Source organism: Coregonus lavaretus (assembly GCF_964263955.1).
Source record: "Coregonus lavaretus genome assembly, chromosome: 22".
Classification (NCBI taxonomy): Eukaryota; Metazoa; Chordata; class Actinopteri; order Salmoniformes; family Salmonidae; genus Coregonus; species Coregonus lavaretus.
The window spans coordinates 1,718,231-1,736,471 of record NC_140009.1 but is presented as its reverse complement, the minus strand read 5'-3'; the positions used below and the strand labels follow the sequence as shown (position 1 = coordinate 1,736,471).

General features: G+C 43.5%; 1 protein-coding gene across 1 annotated transcript in view; it reads right to left on the bottom strand.

Moving 5' to 3' along the window:
* Positions 1-18,241, bottom strand: part of LOC311149459 (ubiquitin-like modifier-activating enzyme 1) — a gene marked incomplete at its 3' end in the record, with an annotated part of 128,235 nt that overhangs the window by 67,802 nt on the left and 42,192 nt on the right. The window contains exons 5-11 of the mRNA XM_084186656.1: positions 17,034-17,168; positions 13,194-13,391; positions 10,103-10,235; positions 9,571-9,668; positions 9,089-9,235; positions 3,562-3,738; positions 281-391 (exon numbers count right to left, since the gene is read on the bottom strand). Of these exons, the coding sequence (XP_084042782.1) occupies positions 281-391; positions 3,562-3,738; positions 9,089-9,235; positions 9,571-9,668; positions 10,103-10,235; positions 13,194-13,391; positions 17,034-17,168 (999 nt within the window). The remainder of the gene's footprint in view (positions 1-280; positions 392-3,561; positions 3,739-9,088; positions 9,236-9,570; positions 9,669-10,102; positions 10,236-13,193; positions 13,392-17,033; positions 17,169-18,241) is intronic.

Sequence of the window (18,241 nt, the reverse complement as noted above, 5' to 3'; positions counted from 1 at the left end):
TGTGAGAGAGAGAGAGAGTTCGGTAGGTGTGCGTATGGCAGATGTCAGAGTGTGTGAGAGAGTTCGGTAGGTGTGCGTATGGCAGATGTCAGAGTGTGTGAGAGTTCGGTAGGTGTGCGTATGGTGGATGTCAGAGTGTGAGAGAGTTCGGTAGGTGTGCGTATGGCAGATGTCAGAGTGTGAGAGAGTTCGGTAGGTGTGCGTATGGTGGATGTCAGAGTGTGAGAGAGTTCGGTAGGGGTGCGTATGGTGGATGTCAGAGTGTGTGAAATGCACTCACAGGGGCACAGTCCTCCTCAGTCAGCATGGCTCCTCCCTCTTCCTCAGACAGACACTCCAGAGCATCAAAATACAGCCACTGCATCATGGGCATGAACTTCCCTGTACACGCCTAGGAGACACAGACAGACCATGGGCGTGAACTTCCCTGTACACGCCTAGGAGACACAGACAGACCATGGGCATGAACTTCCCTGTACAGGCCTAGGAGACACAGACAGACCATGGGCATGAACTTCCCTGTACACGCCTAGGAGACACAGACAGACAGACAGACAATTTTAATACAGTACAGCCTCCGCACCATGGGCATGAACAGGGTGGGTAATTACCACCTGCTACATGCGGGTAGATTTTGGCATTGGCGGGCAAGAATGTATTTCACCAGCCACGTCGGTGGGTGGGTCACACAGCATTTGGGAACAGTTTCCTGAGTGGCGCAGTGGTCTAAGGCACTGCATCGCAGTGCTAGCTGTGCCACTAGAGATCCTGGTTCGAATCCAGGCTCTGTCGCAGCCGGCCGTGACCGGGAGACTCATGGGCGGCGCACAATTGGCCCAGCGTCGTCCAGGGTAGGGGAGGGAATGGCCGGCAGGGATGTAGCTCAGTTGGTAGAGCATGGCGTTTGCAACGCCAGGGTTGTGGGTTTGATTCCCACGGGGGGCCAGTAAAAAATAAATAAAAAAAATAATGTATTCACTAACTGTAAGTCGCTCTGGATAAGAGCGTCTGCAAAATGACTAAAATGTAAATGTAAATTTTTCTTTTTTATTTAATTTTTTTATCCAATGCTCAAATGTAGAAGTAGAAAGGCTAGTACAGTGTGACTTTGTCCTGGTGTTTCTTGGATAGTTCATCCAAGAAATGGTTGCCTACTGCAACCGCAGTTCGTTTTTTGCTGAAAGAAGTGGAACTGTGTAAAGTCGTAGGCTGCCATAGCCCATTCATGTCAAGGTACGACGAGTTGTGCATTATTCTATGGGTATTTGGGCACCAATGTTGTACTGGACTGTCAGTTGACTAACTGCAGCCTGTGTATTGCTTTGCACAATTCGTGTCAGCCTCCTTTGTCCTCTTTCAACAATGACCCGTTTTCAACCACTGGCTTGCAGTTGGCTGGATGTCCTTTGGGTGGCGTACCATTTTAGATACTCAGAAAACTGTTGAGTGTGAAACCCAGCAGCGTTGCAGTTCTTGACACTCAAACCTGTGCGCCCTGGCACCTACTACCATACCCCGTTCAAAGGCACTTAAATATTTTGTCTTGCCCATTCACCCTCTGAATGGCACACATACCCAATCCATGTCTCAATTGTCTCAAGGCTAAATAAATATTTCTTTAACCTGTCTCCTCCCCTTCATCTACACTGATTGAAGTGGACTTAACAAGTGACATCACTAAGGGATCATAGCTTTCACCTGGATTCACCTGGTCAGTCTACGTCATGGAAAGAGCAGGTGTTCTTAATGTTTTGTACACAGTGAGCACTGTTTGGAACATCAAGTCGCAATACAATATAATCGTGAGAATCGCTATACATATCGTATCTGCACGTAAGTGAGGTCCCTGGCAATTCCCAGCCCTAATGTATTGTTTGGTCAAAAGAAACCATCAGAGCGCTGTGGTAGAAAATAGTCAAAATAAAGAAAAACCCTTGAATGAATAGGTGTCCAAACTTTTGACTGGTACTGTACATCGTAGCACTTGATTCAGTGTATCATATTTAAAGAAAGGACATAGCCTAATATAATTGTGCTTTATCTACCCTGAATACCATCAACAAATGAAATGAGCAGCTTCATGGTAAAAACAAAAAGTAAACAAAGACAATTGACTCACCAGAATTAAAAAGGCACTAATGTTAACTAGCAATGGCATCAACCAACGTAACGTCTAAAGAAGCCCGATGCGAGCGGTCAACAATGACGTCTGGAGGGCTTCCTTCAGTAGCTTTGAGACCGATGAAGTAGAACTTGAGCCCGGGTCCTCAGCCACCCCATGATCCTTTGCATAGGACTTTGTAAATGTATGAGTTGTTCCTTAAGGCTAGCCACATCCGTTTTGAGCTGTGGTTTGTAGCGGAGTCGCGTCATTCGAACATGTTGTCCGTTTTGAGCTGTGGTTTGTAGCGGAGTCGCGTCATTCGAACATGTTGTCCGTTTTGAGCTTCCCAACTGTGGTTTGTAGCGGAGTCGCGTCATTCGAACATGTTGTCCGTTTTGAGCTTCCCAACTGTGGTTTGTAGCGTAGTCGCGTCATTCGAACATGTTGTCCGTTTTGAGCTTCCCAACTGTGGTTTGTAGCGTAGTCGCGTCATTCGAACATGTTGTCCGTTTTGAGCTTCCCAACTGTGGTTTGTAGCGTAGTCGCGTCATTCGAACATGTTGTCCGTTTTGAGCTTCCCAACTGTGGTTTGTAGCGGAGTCGCGTCATTCGAACATGTTGTCCGTTTTGAGCTTCCCAACTGTGGTTTGTAGCGGAGTCGCGTCATTCGAACATGTTGTCAGTTTTGAGCTTCCCAACTGTGGTTTGTAGCGGAGTCGCGTCATTCGAACATGTTGTCCGTTTTGAGCTGTGGTTTGTAGCGTAGTCGCGTCATTCGAACATGTTGTCCGTTTTGAGCTTCCCAACTGTGGTTTGTAGCGGAGTCGCGTCATTCGAACATGTTGTCAGAGACTGTTTTCTTCGCTGTATCCAATTCAGTGCGAACCATTGCAAGTTCATTCGTGACCGCTTGTAACTCTGACTTAATGAAGTTGAAGTCCTCACTGAGTGCCTCTGAGCTCTGACTTGAGTACAGATGAGCTGAGGAGCCGAAGAACTCAAGCACGTCGTCTTGGGCCTAGTGTTGTCACTTTTGTCGGTGCCTCCGCTGTACTTAAACTTTCTCTGGTAATGTGCCATTTACTTTAAAACAAGTTACGTAAAGAAAAACGACTCAAAGGCTGCGTTTCCTAGTTCTTTTTGGGTAAAAGCGCAAAGAAATTATTAAATAAATGCAATTTCAGCAGGAGCTCGGACAAACGTGACCTACTCCATGGCTTGCTCACTAGTGCCCCCCCCTAAAATATGATTTCTATCATTCTGAGCACCGTGGATGTACGCCCTAATCAGGTTACGCACCCAATGCATTTGGGTCCGGTAAATTAAAATGCTGACAGTCAAATGTCCGGCGCCAGCCACATTTCCCTAACGGAAACCCTGGTCCACACACACAATGTTTAACCATATAGAGCAGAAACAGACAGTTTAGAGAAGACAGGAAGTGAGCAGCTCCTTACCTTCATAACTTCCTGTGCGGCCAGTCCACCAATGAAAGCGTTGATTGGTGCCAGGTCGCCGGCGGAGACGAAGGCTAGTTTCTTAATGAGCTTGTCATCCAGCTCCTCCACCTTAGCTGACCCCGTCTGGCTGGAGTTCACCTCTTTAGCCAGAGACACCAGCTCCTCTCCATCAGCCTGCAACACACACCCCAAAACATTAACTGGATAGCTCATATTCTTTTGTTTAAGTTTTTCTTATTTAATTTTTTTTACATTCAAAAACAGACAAAGGTGGAAAAGGACTGTCAGTCTCAATTTATTCCAACAAATGTAGTCTGCTTACAAAATCGTCTGTAGCGTCCGAACGGTTTGGCCTAGAAACTATTATGACCCCTCTAGGTCATGTTACCTGATCTTTCTGATTTCTCTCAGATATAGGACAGACGTGTCAGAACAGGTGGGGGATCATCTGTTGTTCCATGTAGTGAATCTGTTATTCAATGTGTTTGTATGGGCTAATAGCAGTAAGGACTATCTGTTGTTCCATGTAGTGAATCTGTTATTCAATGTGTTTGTATGGGCTAATAGCAGTAAGGACTATCTGTTGTTCCATGTAGTGAATCTGTTATTCAATGTGTTTGTATGGGCTAATAGCAGTAAGGACTATCTGTTGTTCCATGTAGTGAATCTGTTATTCAATGTGTTTGTATGGGCTAATAGCAGTAAGGTCAAATAAAATGTTATACTTCAACGGGTCTTAAAATTCAAAATGATCGTTGGTATGACATTCTTAATCCTTTAGAGTCTAAGACGCTGGGGGGGGGGGGTACTAAGAAGATACTATGGATCATTTAGCTATTTGATTTAGAATTGTAGGACCCCTTTAGGTATGAAAAAAATATAGATTTTGGCCTTTAATACTAAAGCCCATAGAAACACATTGAATTACACATTCAGAAATGGCAACAAGGTTCTGAAAAACTCAAGAATATTATTTATTTGTACACAGATTTAACCCCTTTTTTGAGTAGGCACAAAACTACTTCATACGTCCATTCATTTTTTTAAAACCGGTACCGGCTACCTTCAGACGAGTCCCATGACACTTGTGGAAATTAATTTGTAGCCCAAACGGTTCGGACTCTATCAAAAAGAAGTTGGCACATCGACGGTATCGTGAGAATCACCCCTTTCCATAGTGGTCATAATAGTTTGCAAGTCAAACCGCTCGAACGCTACAGACGTTTACGGGAGAAGATCGATTTTCGGGACGTCTCATGGTCTGACAAACACCGCTCTAGCTCTGCTACCTTTCACCGCAGATGTGGAAGTGTGACACTGACGGACGCGGTGGATTGATATCTTAAACTGACGGATTTTGATGGGAACTTTTTTGTTATGTAACACCGGTGAGTCAATCGACTCTAGGAGGTTAAAACAATTCCATATAGCTTAGTTTCAGCACAAACACCGCTAGCTAGCCTACATTTCCTCAACCAAGACCAGGCTGTCATAACACAAACTGTAGCTGATAAAACTAAATTCTCTCGTAGAAACAGTTAGCTATGTTGAATCTAAACCCGGCCAATGGACATGCAAGTAGCGCATCGGCTGTGCTAGCTACCTAGCTAAAAATCAACACACGTTGCTGTTCGAGCATCCAGAACAAATTCCAAGCCCTTACATTATGACGCATAAATTCAGTACACCCTCCTCTGTCAATTAAATGTTCTATATAGCATTTTAATCCAAATTTGAGCTGATGGATCAACAGCGGCAAGTTACTTTTCAGTGTATTCCCAAAAATCAGAACCCAGTAAGCAAAAATCTTTAAAGGACGTATTTTTCCGGAGGTTAAAAAGACGTATTTCTCCAGAGGTTGAATATACAATTTCCCAGTCGTTGAAAATACGTATTTTCCGGACATTGAAAATACAGTTGAAGTCGGAGGTTTACATACACCTTAGTCAAATACATTTAAACTCAGTTTTTCACAATTCCTGACATTTAATCCTAGAAAATATTCCCTGCCTTAGGTCAGTTTATTTTAAGAATGTGAAATGTCAGAATAATAGTAGAGAGAATGATTGATTTCAGCTTTTATTTCTTTCATCACATTCCCAGTGGGTCAGAAGTTTACATACACTCAATTAGTATTTGGTAGCATTGCCTTTAAATTGTTTAACTTGGGTCAAACGTTTCGGGTAGCCTTCCACAAGCTTCCCACAATAAGTTGGGTGAATTTTGGCCCATTCCTCCTGACAGAGCTGGTGTAACTGAGTCAGGTTTGTAGGCCTCCTTGCTCGCACACGCTTTTTCAGTTCTGCCCACACATTTTCTATAGGATTGAGGTCAGGGTTTTGTGATGGCCACTCCAATACCTTGACTTTGTTGTCCTTAAGCCATTTTGCCACAACTTTGGAAGTATGCTTGGGGTCATTGTGTATTTGGAAGACCCATTTGCGAACAAGCTTTAACTTCCTGACTGATGTCTTGAGATGTTGCTTCAATATATCCACATAATTTTCCTTCCTCATGATGCCATCTATTTTGTGAAGTGCACCAGTCCCTCCTGCAGCAAAGCACCCCCACAGCATGATGCTGCCACCCCCGTGCTTCATGGTTGGGATGGTGTTCTCCGGCTTGCAAGCGTTCCCCTTTTTCCTCCAAACATAACGATGGTCATTATGGCCAAACAGTTCTATTTTTGTTTCATCATAACAGAGGACATTTCTCCAAAAAGTAAGATCTTTGTGCAGTTGCAAACCGTAGTCTGGCTTTTTTATGGCGGTTTTGGAGCAGTGGCTTCTTCCTTGCTGAGCGGCCTTTCAGGTTATGTCGATATAGGACTCGTTTTACTGTGGATATATATACTTTTGTACCAGTTTCACCCAGCATTTTCACAAGGTCCTTTGCTGTTGTTCTGGAATTGATTTGCACTTTTTGCACCAAAGTACGTTCATCTCTAGGAGACAGAAAGCGTCTCCTTCCTGAGGGGTATGACGGCTGCGTGGTCCCATGGTGTTTATACTTGCGTACTATTGTTTGTACAGATGAATGTGGTACCTTCAGGCGTTTGAAAATTGCTCCCAAGGATGAACCTGACTTGTGGAAGTCTACAATTTTCTTTCTGAGGTCTTGGCTGATTTCTTTTCATTTTCCCATGATGTCAAGCAAAGAGGCATTGAGTTTGAAGGTAGGCCTTGAAATACATCCACAGGTACACCTCCAATTGACTCAAATGATGTCAATTAGCCTACCAGAAGCTTCTAAAGCCATGACATCATTCCGGAATTTCCCAAGCTGTTTAAAGGCACAGTCAACTTAGTGTATGTAAACTTCTCACCCACTGGAATTGTGATACAGTGAATTAAGTGAAATAATCTATAAATAAAGTACATGTCCTAACCAACTTGCCAAAACTATAGTTTAACAAGAAATTTGTGGAGTGGTTGAAAAACAAGTTTTAATGAATGTTGAAAATACCACTTTTTTTTATTTTTTATAAAACCCTGTTTTAAGTGAGAAGAAGGCATTGGTCTTAAGTCAAAAACAGGAAATTCACATGAGCACCACAATGCCTACTCCACCCATAATCTACCAAGGTTTTCCAGCACACAGCGTTGACCTACAACAGTAGCTATGTTGGTCTATTGTACTTCAAACAATGTGTATGCAGGTCGCTTAGGATTCAAACCTTCCCGAACGGTCTAATTCATACTCAGAGGTGCTCCCACAATAATGTGATTTGTACCGCATACAAGTTCAACTATTGGATTCTTCCCACACCACACTAATCCCATTCCACTACCTTATCAAGCTTTTTAAAAATGATTATATGAAAACAAGTTTTGCTTTTATACTTACAAGACCATGCTTGATTGAGAAAGCTGTTTGGTACTATAGTAATGGGGTCCCTTCCTGTATTTCCTTTAACCTTTATTTCCTTTAACCTTTATTTTAGCAAACCATGTAATTGAGAAACATATATTTCATAACATATTTTTTGGGGTCAGTAGGTTCGCCAACATAACACCAAGTGGTGTGTTGGACAGTCAATCATCTATAGAGGCAGGGCCTCAAATGAAACACCTGCGGGTAGATTTAGGCATTGGTGGTTAAGATGTCCATTTCAGCAGCCACGTTGGCGGGTGTTCAGGGCACCACAGTGCCAGCATTTCACCCATTTGTGGATAATAATAGTCAAGTGTAATTGTGGTGCTCATGTGAATGTCCTTTCTTTTTGGGCTTCAGGCCAATGACTTCTCACCTAATAGGTTTTGTTTTTAATCCTATAATGGAGAAGTCGAAGCAGTATTGCTGTTTTTAATCCTATAATGGAGAAGTCGAAGCAGTATTACTGTTTTTAATCCTATAATGGAGAAGTCGAAGCAGTATTACTGTTTTTAATCCTATAATGGAGAAGTCGAAGCAGTATTACTGTTTTTAATCCTATAATGGAGAAGTCGAAGCAGTATTACTGTTTTTAATCCTATAATGGAGAAGTCGAAGCAGTATTACTGTTTTTAATCCTATAATGGAGAAGTCGAAGCAGTATTACTGTTTTTAATCCTATAATGGAGAAGTCGAAGCAGTATTACTGTTTTTAATCCTATAATGGAGAAGTCGAAGCAGTATTACTGTTTTTAATCCTATAATGGAGAAGTCGAAGCAGTATTACTGTTTTTAATCCTATAATGGAGAAGTCGAAGCAGTATTACTGTTTTTAATCCTATAATGGAGAAGTCGAAGCAGTATTACTGTTTTTAATCCTATAATGGAGAAGTCGAAGCAGTATTGCTGCTGACACACTGGGTTTAACCTCCCTATTTCATATCAAGCGATTGAGGATAGAACAAGAAGACAGGGAACATTCTGGCAACGAAGACATAGCACTGGACTTGTTCCCTCTCCATAACACACACACACACACGAGTACAGACTTGTTCCCGCTCCATAATCCACAGGAGTAGACTTGTTCCCTCTCAATTATCCACACGAGTACAGACTTGTTCCCTCTCTATAACACACACAGGAGTAGACTTGTTCCCTCTCCATAATCCACAGGAGTACAGACTTGTTCCCTCTCAATAATCCACAGGAGTACAGACTTGTTCCCGCTCCATAATACAAACGTGCACAGAGGAACAGCATGGATGCCAAGAATGGAAGTTACTTGTACGTTTTTTAAAGTGTATTTTCGACTTCCTGGAATGGCAGCTACCGGAAACACCCATTTCCACTAGCATTAACTACATTCTCCAAAAATGCTAACCATATTATTCTGGACGTCGTTAAATAACTAGCTTGCAATTATTTTATTTTTGATTTGGAGGAAACAGCCCAGGGAAGTCAAAAATAAGCAGAACACATTCATTCATTCTTGTTCACAGGATTCCGCCTTGTGCACTGTTGGTTAAGGGCTGTAAGTAAGCATTTCACTGTGATGTCTGCACCTGTTGTATTCGGCGCATGTGACCAATACAATTTGATTTGATTTGATTGATGGGATTACCACTGTGTGTGTGTGTATGTGTGTGTGTACCTGGCACCAGGGCTTGGGCAGCCTGCGGTGTTTCCTCTGGTAGCTGTGTAGAGCCTGGAAGCCCAGGTGAAGCTGTCCTGGTCGCTCAAACTTAGCAAAGTCTGTCAGAACAAACTCTGGCTCAGCCATGGAAGTGGTGAAGGATTTCTACAGAGGAGGGGGGGGGGACGTGTGCAAGAGAGAGAAGGCGAGACGCATGTGAATTAACTCACCCTTTCTTCCGCCAGGTAATAGTGGACTATGCACCGTTGGAGATTACTTTACTGGTGAAATCACTGCACACATTCAGAGTCCCAAATGATCATGATTAGTCAGACACTGAAGTTTTGCAACCTGAACATTTGACCAGGCTTGTACCACTACGTTAAACATTGTTGTAGATGGCAGTAACTGTCTGCCACGTCACAGCAACAGAACGGTTTAATGAAAACCACCACATGCTCACCTGACACAATGACCCGAGGACAACGTGAGGTACTTACGAAGGCCACCTTCTTGGGCATCTTGACCTGAGAGACGATGCCTCCCCTGGCGTAGTCAGAGAACCCTGTGGTGTCACAGATACTGAAGGTGTATGGGCCTGGACGGAGAGAGAGAGAGAGCAAGGAGATGAGGAGAGTATTGACTTTAGAAGACTTCTTCTATTCACTCAAGAGTACTGAATAGAATATGCCCCTGATACCATGACAGTAGCCTGGTGCCAGGACTGTGAGAGACGTCTAGCTAGATCCTAGGGTCATTGTCACGGCAGTACTAAGTTATGTTGACGGAGCTATGGCTCTAACCCAAGACAGCAAAGACAGATCTGAGACCAGGCTATGACCATACTAAGTTATGTTGATGGCGCTAACAGACAGATCTGAGACCAGGCTATGACCATACTAAGTTATGTTGATGGCGCTAACAGACAGATCTGAGACCAGGCTATGACCATACTAAGTTATGTTGATGGCGCTAACAGACAGATCTGAGACCAGGCTATGATACTAAGAACTGCTACAGGATAGGACTCACCCAGGGTCTTGATTTCTAACGGCTTGCAGCTGTTGAGCTCAGTCATGCCCTGCACCTCAGTGAAGATCACAAAGTCTCCGCTCTCAAACCCGTGGCGAGTCTCGTCCAGACACGTCACCACACCTGCTGCGTCCTACGGAGTGAGAAGCAGGGATGAGATCTGCACAACACGGGAAACCAGGAAGAGGTTACCAGTTCCACTCAATGACAAGATGAAAAGAGATAAGAGACAGTACTAGGAAGACTGGAAACGTCACATATGATGAGTGGTCCTTCGTAGCTCAGTTGGTAGAGCGTGGCGCTTGTAACACCAGGGACGTGGGTTCGATTCCTGGGACCACCCATACGTAAAAAAATAGATGCGCGCATGACTAAGTCGCTTTGGATAAAAGCGTCTGCTAAATGACATATATTAAGTCAGTGGTTCCACAACAACTTTTCTTACCTAAACGCGGAACACATTTTGTCACTCTCCAGCTAAACAAATGATTGACCCTGGAAGCGTCCCAGTCTTTCGCTGAGATACAGGTTAAGTTCAGGTGTAGCGAAGCTACTAACCAAAGGGGCTTCCAGGTATCAAACAGCAGCATCTACAGCGCTAGTAGTGGACTAATATCTAGGGTTTAGGCCAGGGCTGGGTAATATCTAGGGTTTAGGCCAGGGCTGGGTAATATCTAGGGTTTAGGCCAGGGCTGGGTAATATCTAGGGTTTAGGCCAGGGCTGGGTAATATCTAGGGTTTAGGCCAGGGCTGGGTAATATCTAGGGTTTAGGCCAGGGCTGGGTAATATCTAGGGTTTAGGCCAGGGCTGGGTAATATCTAGGGTTTAGGCCAGGGCTGGGTAATATCTAGGGTTTAGGCCAGGCCTGGGTAATATCTAGGGTTTAGGCCAGGGCTGGGTAATATCTAGGGTTTAGGCCAGGGCTGGGTAATATCTAGGGTTTAGGCCAGGGCTGGGTAATATCTAGGGTTTAGGCCAGGGCTGGGTAATATCTAGGGTTTAGGCCAGGGCTGGGTAATATCTAGGGTTTAGGCCAGGGCTGGGTAATATCTAGGGTTTAGGCCAGGGCTGGGTAATATCTAGGGTTTAGGCCAGGGCTGGGTAATATCTAGGGTTTAGGCCAGGGCTGGGTAATATCTAGGGTTTAGGCCAGGGCTGGGTAATATCTAGGGTTTAGGCCAGGGCTGGGTAATATCTAGGGTTTAGGCCAGTGGCCACTTGTAGGCTGTGTGCCATGACTTGTAGGCTGTGTGCCATGACTTGTAGGCTGTGTGCCATGACTTGTAGGCTGTGTGCACCTTCCAATTTACCCCCCCCCCCCTCCCCTCTCTTTCCACTCATAACAACAAAGATGACAGATCACATCTCCCTCTCTGACGAGCGGATTCGAGGTTTGGTCCAATAGAATCGGTCATATGGACACCAAAACACATTGAGACAGTATTTTACTGTAATAGAGGAGAAGGTAACTTTTCTACCAATACCCTTTTTATGTCTCAACTCCTCAAATTGCATTTAGCAGAGCGGACACTACTAAAAATGAACATCAATTCTGTTGCGCACGACATTGCGGTACCACGTACCGCTAGCAGCATTTTAGCCAAAGACTTTTGTGCAATAAGCATAAAATATAAAAATGTGCAATAAGCATGAAACACAATTGTTTTCCACATCTGAACAAAGTGGACAGGCTAACATGCTATTCAAACAGTTGGAGTTGGACAGAAGGGTGTGTTCATAACAATTCAACTGTTCTACTTTGTTAGCAAGCAAATATATCTAGTTAAAACGCACAAATATTATTCGCCCCCCAAATACCTACCCTCCCGTTATTGAAATGGTGAGAGGTTAGAATGTCTGCACTAACTGTAAGTCGCTCTGGATAAGAGCGTCTGCTAAATGACTAAAATGTAAATGTAAATTTGTCCCTAAAATGGGGGGACTACGTACAAAAAGTGCTGTAATTTCTAAACGGTTCATCCGATATGTATGAAAAAACCCTCTAATTAAAGCTGACAGTCTGCACTTTAACCGCATAGTCATTGTATTACATTTACGACATTTTCTTTTCATACTGGCACCCCGTGGGAATCGAACCCACAACCCTGGCGTTGCAAACGCCATGCTCTACCAACTGAGCTACATCCTTGCCAGCCATTCCCTCCCCTACCCTGGACGACGCTGGGCCAATTGTGCGCCGCCCCATGGGTCTCCCGGTCGCGGCCGGCTACGACAAAGCCTGGATTCGAACCAGGATCTCTAGTGGCACAGCTAGCACTGCGATGCAGTGCCTTAGACCACTGCGCCACTCGTGTATCATTTCAAATCCAAAGTACAGGAGTATCCCAATACTTTTGGAGCCCACCGTATCAAGCTTGTAAGGTTTTCCAGAGTTAGTCCTGCCCCCCCCCCCCCCCCCCCAAATCATCAAGCATTTAAATATTTCAATCAGCTGTGTACTGCTAGGGCAAAAGCCAAAACGGTGCAACCAGGTGGGCCCCCAGGACAGAGTTTAGGAAACCCTGGATTAGCCGGCTACTCACTAGCACGTGGGCTTGTGCTTTTGAGATTGTATACATTTTCTATGACGCCTTCTACAAGAAGTTAGTCATTATTAGTGAATGTGCATTATGCATGGTTCTGGTAACATTAGTAACAAAAAAGGGCATTTTCAAGCCAGATCAGCTATTGTAAAAAAGCAGGTTAAACTATTTTGATAAAAGCATACAATTATTAGTGGGTCTTTACGGTTGTGGAAGGCTTATATTTAGCCTGGGTACGGTTGTGGAAGGCTTATATTTAGCCTGGGTACGGTTGTGGAAGGCTTATATTTAGCCTGGGGATAATTTCACAAGCCCTGAATTCATTAGATTATTGCTGACTGTCTGAAATGCAGCGTATTTGACCATTAATGTACAAACAAACGTATTTATAGATTTTTTTTTATAATCACGATAAAAATCTGAAAATACCCCTCTACCTTTTCCACATTTTAGTGTTACCGCCTGAATTTTAGCAGGGTACTAACCTTGGTGATCATGGAGATCATGGCAGAGAGAGGCTGCTCTCCGTTGGTATCAGGGTACTAACCTTGGTGATCATGGAGATCATGGCAGAGAGAGGCTGCTCTCCGTTGGTATCAATCACCAGCATCTCCTCTCCAAAGTCACAGAAGAGCTGTCCGAAGAGTCCCCGTGTGTCAGCGATCACCAGCTTGATGCCGTTACTGTGACAGACCTCTCCAATACTCTGCTGCTCCTCTAGGGGGGAGTTGGTCAGGACTACAACCTGCAACACAACACACAGACATGTTATAGAGTATACACTACAGTACATAGGGTGTTCACCCATAAAAACTATTATTTCATTCAATGTTAATAAATATATATAAACTCTGTAGAGAATGGTATAGTCCAACCCTCACCACCATATATGGCTCACACACACTTTAGTTAGACTATTTAAGTCAGAGAATTTAGCATGATTAGAGTGAATAGAATGTAATTATGGCCATGGTCAAAAAGCTCAATGGAGCTCTGTCACTGCTCCGCGCCGTTACTTCGAACGTCAACTGACAAGCTATCCAGTGGCTGCAGGTTCGTGTGTGATAACAGGTTTTTTTTCCCTAAATGAAATCTGCGGAATACAGAACTGGGTCTATATTTATTAAAATGTACAAAGCTAAACAGACTGGCACACGTAGCCTACATTACAATACATACACACAAACTATCTAGGTCAAATAGGGGAGAGGCGTTGTGTCGTGAGGTGTTGCTTTATCTGTTTTTTGAAACCAGGTTTGCTGTTTATTTGAGCAATATGAGATGGAATGGAGTTCCATGCAATAATGGTTCTATATAACACTGTACGCTTTCTTGAATTTGTTCTGGATTTGTGGACTGGGAAAAGACCCCTGGTGGCATGTCTGGTGGGTAAGTGTGTGTCAGAGCTGTGTGTAAGTTGACTATGCAAACAATTTGGGATTCAACACAATGTTTCTTATAAAAATAAAAAGTGATTCACCGTCTCTCCTCAACTCTTAACCAAGAGAGACTGGCATGCATAGTATTTATATCAGCCCTCTGATTACAATGAAGAGCAAGACGAACTAGGTCTTTCCTTTGTAGCAATCGACCACACGACTGGACAATAATCAAGATAAGACAAAACTAGAGCCTGCAGAACTTGCTTTGTGGAGTGTGGTGTCAAAAAAAGCAGAGCATCTGTTTTACGGACAGACCTCTCCCAATCTTTACAACCATTGAATCTATATGGTTTTGACCATTACAGTTTGCAATCTAAGGTAACACCAAGTAATTTAGTCTCCTCAACTTGTTCAACAGCCACACCATTCATTACCAGATTCAGCTGAGGTCTAGAACTTAGGGAATGATTTGTACCAAATACAATGCTCTTAATTATAGAGATGTTCAGGACCAGTTTATTACTGGCCACCCATTCCAAAACAGACTGCAACTCTTTGTTAAGGGTTTCAGTGACTTCATTAGCTGTGGTTGCTGATGCGTATATGGTTGAATCATCAGCATACATGGACACACATACTTTGTTTAACCTCTACGGGATCGGTGTCCTGTATACGGGACGGTTGAGCTAACGTGCGCTAATGTGATTAGCATGACTGTTGTAAGTAACAGCAAACTTTCCAGGACATAGACATGTCTTATATGGGCAGAAAGCTTACATTCTTGTTAATTTAACTGCACCATCCAATTTACAGTAGCTATTACAGTGAAAAATACCAAAAACGTATCACGGCAACTGGTTTGATACATTCACCTCTGAAGGTAAGTAATGTACTTGCATTCAGTAATCTTGCTCTGATTTGTCATCCTGAGGGTCCCAGAGATAAAATGTAGCATAGTTTTGTTTGATAAAATCCATTCTATATTCCAATGTAGGAACTGGGTTTTACAGTTTGAACCCCTGCTATCTCTGGCTCCACACCCACCCCGCCCGGCCATCTAGATCTGTGAAAGTTATTGTATAAGCTAATGATCCATCATGTATGACATTCCTGGGAGTGTGTAAACTTAAAATGTGTATTATTTTTGTATTTTCTCTATAGTTGTGTACTTGAAAATGTATCAATTGACCAATTCGGCACATTTGGGCAGACTTGATACAAAATAGTCCAGTATTGCAATGCTTCACTGGATCAATCTAAAACTTTGCACACACACTGCTGCCATCAGGTGGGCAAAATCTAAATTGCGCCTAAACCGCAATATTATATTATGGCCTTTCTCTTGCATTTCAAAGATGGAACATAAAATAAATAGAAAACGCATGTTTTTTTGTTTGTGTTATTTTTTACCAGATCTAATGTTATATTCTCCTACATTAATTTCACATTTCCACAAACTTCAAAGTGTTTCCTTTCAAATGGTATCAAGAATATGCATATCCTTGCTTCAGTTCCTGAGCTACAGGCAGTTAGATTTGGGTATGTCATTTTAGGCAAAAATTGGAAAAAAGGGTCCGATCCTTAAGAGGTTAATGCCAGTGGCAGGTCATTGGTAAGAAATAGAAAAGAGAAGAGGGCCTAAAGAGCTGCCCTGCGGTACACCACACTTTACATGTTTGACATTAGAGAAGCTTCTATTAAAGAAAGCTTCCATTAGATAGATTGCCATATCGTGGATTCAGAGCTGAGGTTGAAAAGCCATAACACATAAATTTTCTCAACAGGTTAAGGTCAATAATATCAAAAGGCTGCACTGAAATCTAACAGTACAGCTCCCACAATCTTCTTATCAATTTCTCAATATGCACTCACTAACTGTAAGTCGCTCTGGATAAGAGCGTCTGCTAAATGACTCAAATGTAAAAATGAGTAGCTGCTGCCTTGGCAGGAACAATGGGGATTCTTAAAAAATACAAATGGTAATTATTAATTTGAATCTCTGTTGATAAACTGGGTAAATTAAGACTAGGCCCATCCACAATACAGGTTAGGGTTAGGGGTCAGGGTTAGGGACAGGGTCAGGGACAGGGTTAGGGACAGGGTTACAGGTGAATGCATATTCAATAGGAGTGTGTATGCATTGAGTTATTGAGGTTGATTTCATGGGGCTACAGATGACAAACAATCGGATTACAGTCAGGACTTATTTTATTGTACTGATCAACAACATTTGCATAGAAGTAGCTTATTTTATATAAATGTGTGCTCTCTTTAACCAGTAATGACGAGGCAGTCAGTTCACTGAGGCAATACATAATACTTTGGGAGAGACGTGAGAGACCGAATAAGTGAATAAAAAAAGATTTTGGTGGCAATCAGTTTTGAAATCAGCATATTTTGCATTATGGTTTGCATATTATCACAAACAAAGTACTAGGGTAGTGAATTGATGTCAGCTTTAGCCGTCAGCTAGCAAGGAAAGTTAGCCTACAAAGACGTAAGCTACCGGTACCTTCTTGCATTGTAAAGCGTTCTAGCCTGTATGGGCATTGTTCTGTGAACAGGAATTAACAGTGTCAACATTTCTACATGCCGTGTCACATTATTAAAGTGTGTTAACTTCTGTGTAGCGTGAGTGGGGAGCTAGCATGATGCTGCCCAGACTCCCAGTGCAGCGTGAGTGGGGAGCTAGCATGATGCTGCCCAGACTCCCAGTGCAGCGTGAGTGGGGAGCTAGCATGATGCTGCCCAGACTCCCTGTGAGTTAGTGGAGTAGGCAGGGTGATCTATAATAAGGGGTGGGCTGGGCTGATTGACAGGATCCGTGAGACACATTTGACAGAAGTCCTGAAAATAAATTCTAGAACCGACCCATTTTTCATGTTCTAGTATGCAAAAAGTACCAAAGTCGGTATACCGTGCAACACTAGTCATCAGTGAGGGCTCCAGCGTAATGTAGTTTAACTAGGTACCGGGGTTGATGGGTAATGTAGTTTATAACCTACCTGGAACTGAGTCAGGTAGTCGTCGGTGAGGGCTCCAGTGTAGGCCACTACAGGTACGTAGCTGTTGAGCTCAGCCAGGCGAGTCTGAGACACTTCAGCCCTGTTCTTCCCCAGGTCCTCTTCACGCAGGTAGAACTGGAGACAGAGAGACAGGGTTAATACAGAGATAGGTCCTCTTCTCACAGGTAGAACTGGAGACAGAGAGACAGGGTTAATACAGAGATAGGTCCTCTTCTCACAGGTAGAACTGGAGACAGAGAGACAGGGTTAATACAGAGATAGGTCCTCTTCTCACAGGTAGAACTGGAGACAGAGAGACAGGGTTAATACAGAGATAGGTCCTCTTCTCACAGGTAGAACTGGAGACAGAGAGACAGGGTTAATACAGAGATAGGTCCTCTTCTCACAGGTAGAACTGGAGACAGAGAGACAGGGTTAATACAGAGATAGGTCCTCTTCACGCAGGTAGAACTGGAGACAGAGAGACAGGGTTAATACAGAGATAGGTCCTCACAGGTAGAACTGGAGACAGAGAGACAGGGTTAATACAGAGATAGGTCCTCTTCACGCAGGTAGAACTGGAGACAGAGAGACAGGGTTAATACAGAGATAGGTCCTCTTCTCACAGGTAGAACTGGAGACAGAGAGACAGGGTTAATACAGAGATAGGTCCTCTTCTCACAGGTAGAACTGGAGACAGAGAGACAGGGTTAATACAGAGATAGGTCCTCTTCACGCAGGTAGAACTGGAGACAGAGAGACAGGGTTAATACAGAGATAGGTCCTCTTCACGCAGGTAGAACTGGAGACAGAGAGACAGGGTTAATACAGAGATAGGTCCTCTTCACGCAGGTAGAACTGGAGACAGAGAGACAGGGTTAATACAGAGATAGGTCCTCTTCACGCAGGTAGAACTGGAGACAGAGAGACAGGGTTAATACAGAGATAGGTCCTCTTCACGCAGGTAGAACTGGAGACAGAGAGACAGGGTTAATACAGAGATAGGTCCTCTTCACGCAGGTAGAACTGGAGACAGAGAGACAGGGTTAATACAGAGATAGGTCCTCTTCACGCAGGTAGAACTGGAGACAGAGAGACAGGGTTAATACAGAGATAGGTCCTCTTCACGCAGGTAGAACTGGAGACAGAGAGACAGGGTTAATACAGAGATAGGTCCTCACAGGTAGAACTGGAGACAGAGAGACAGG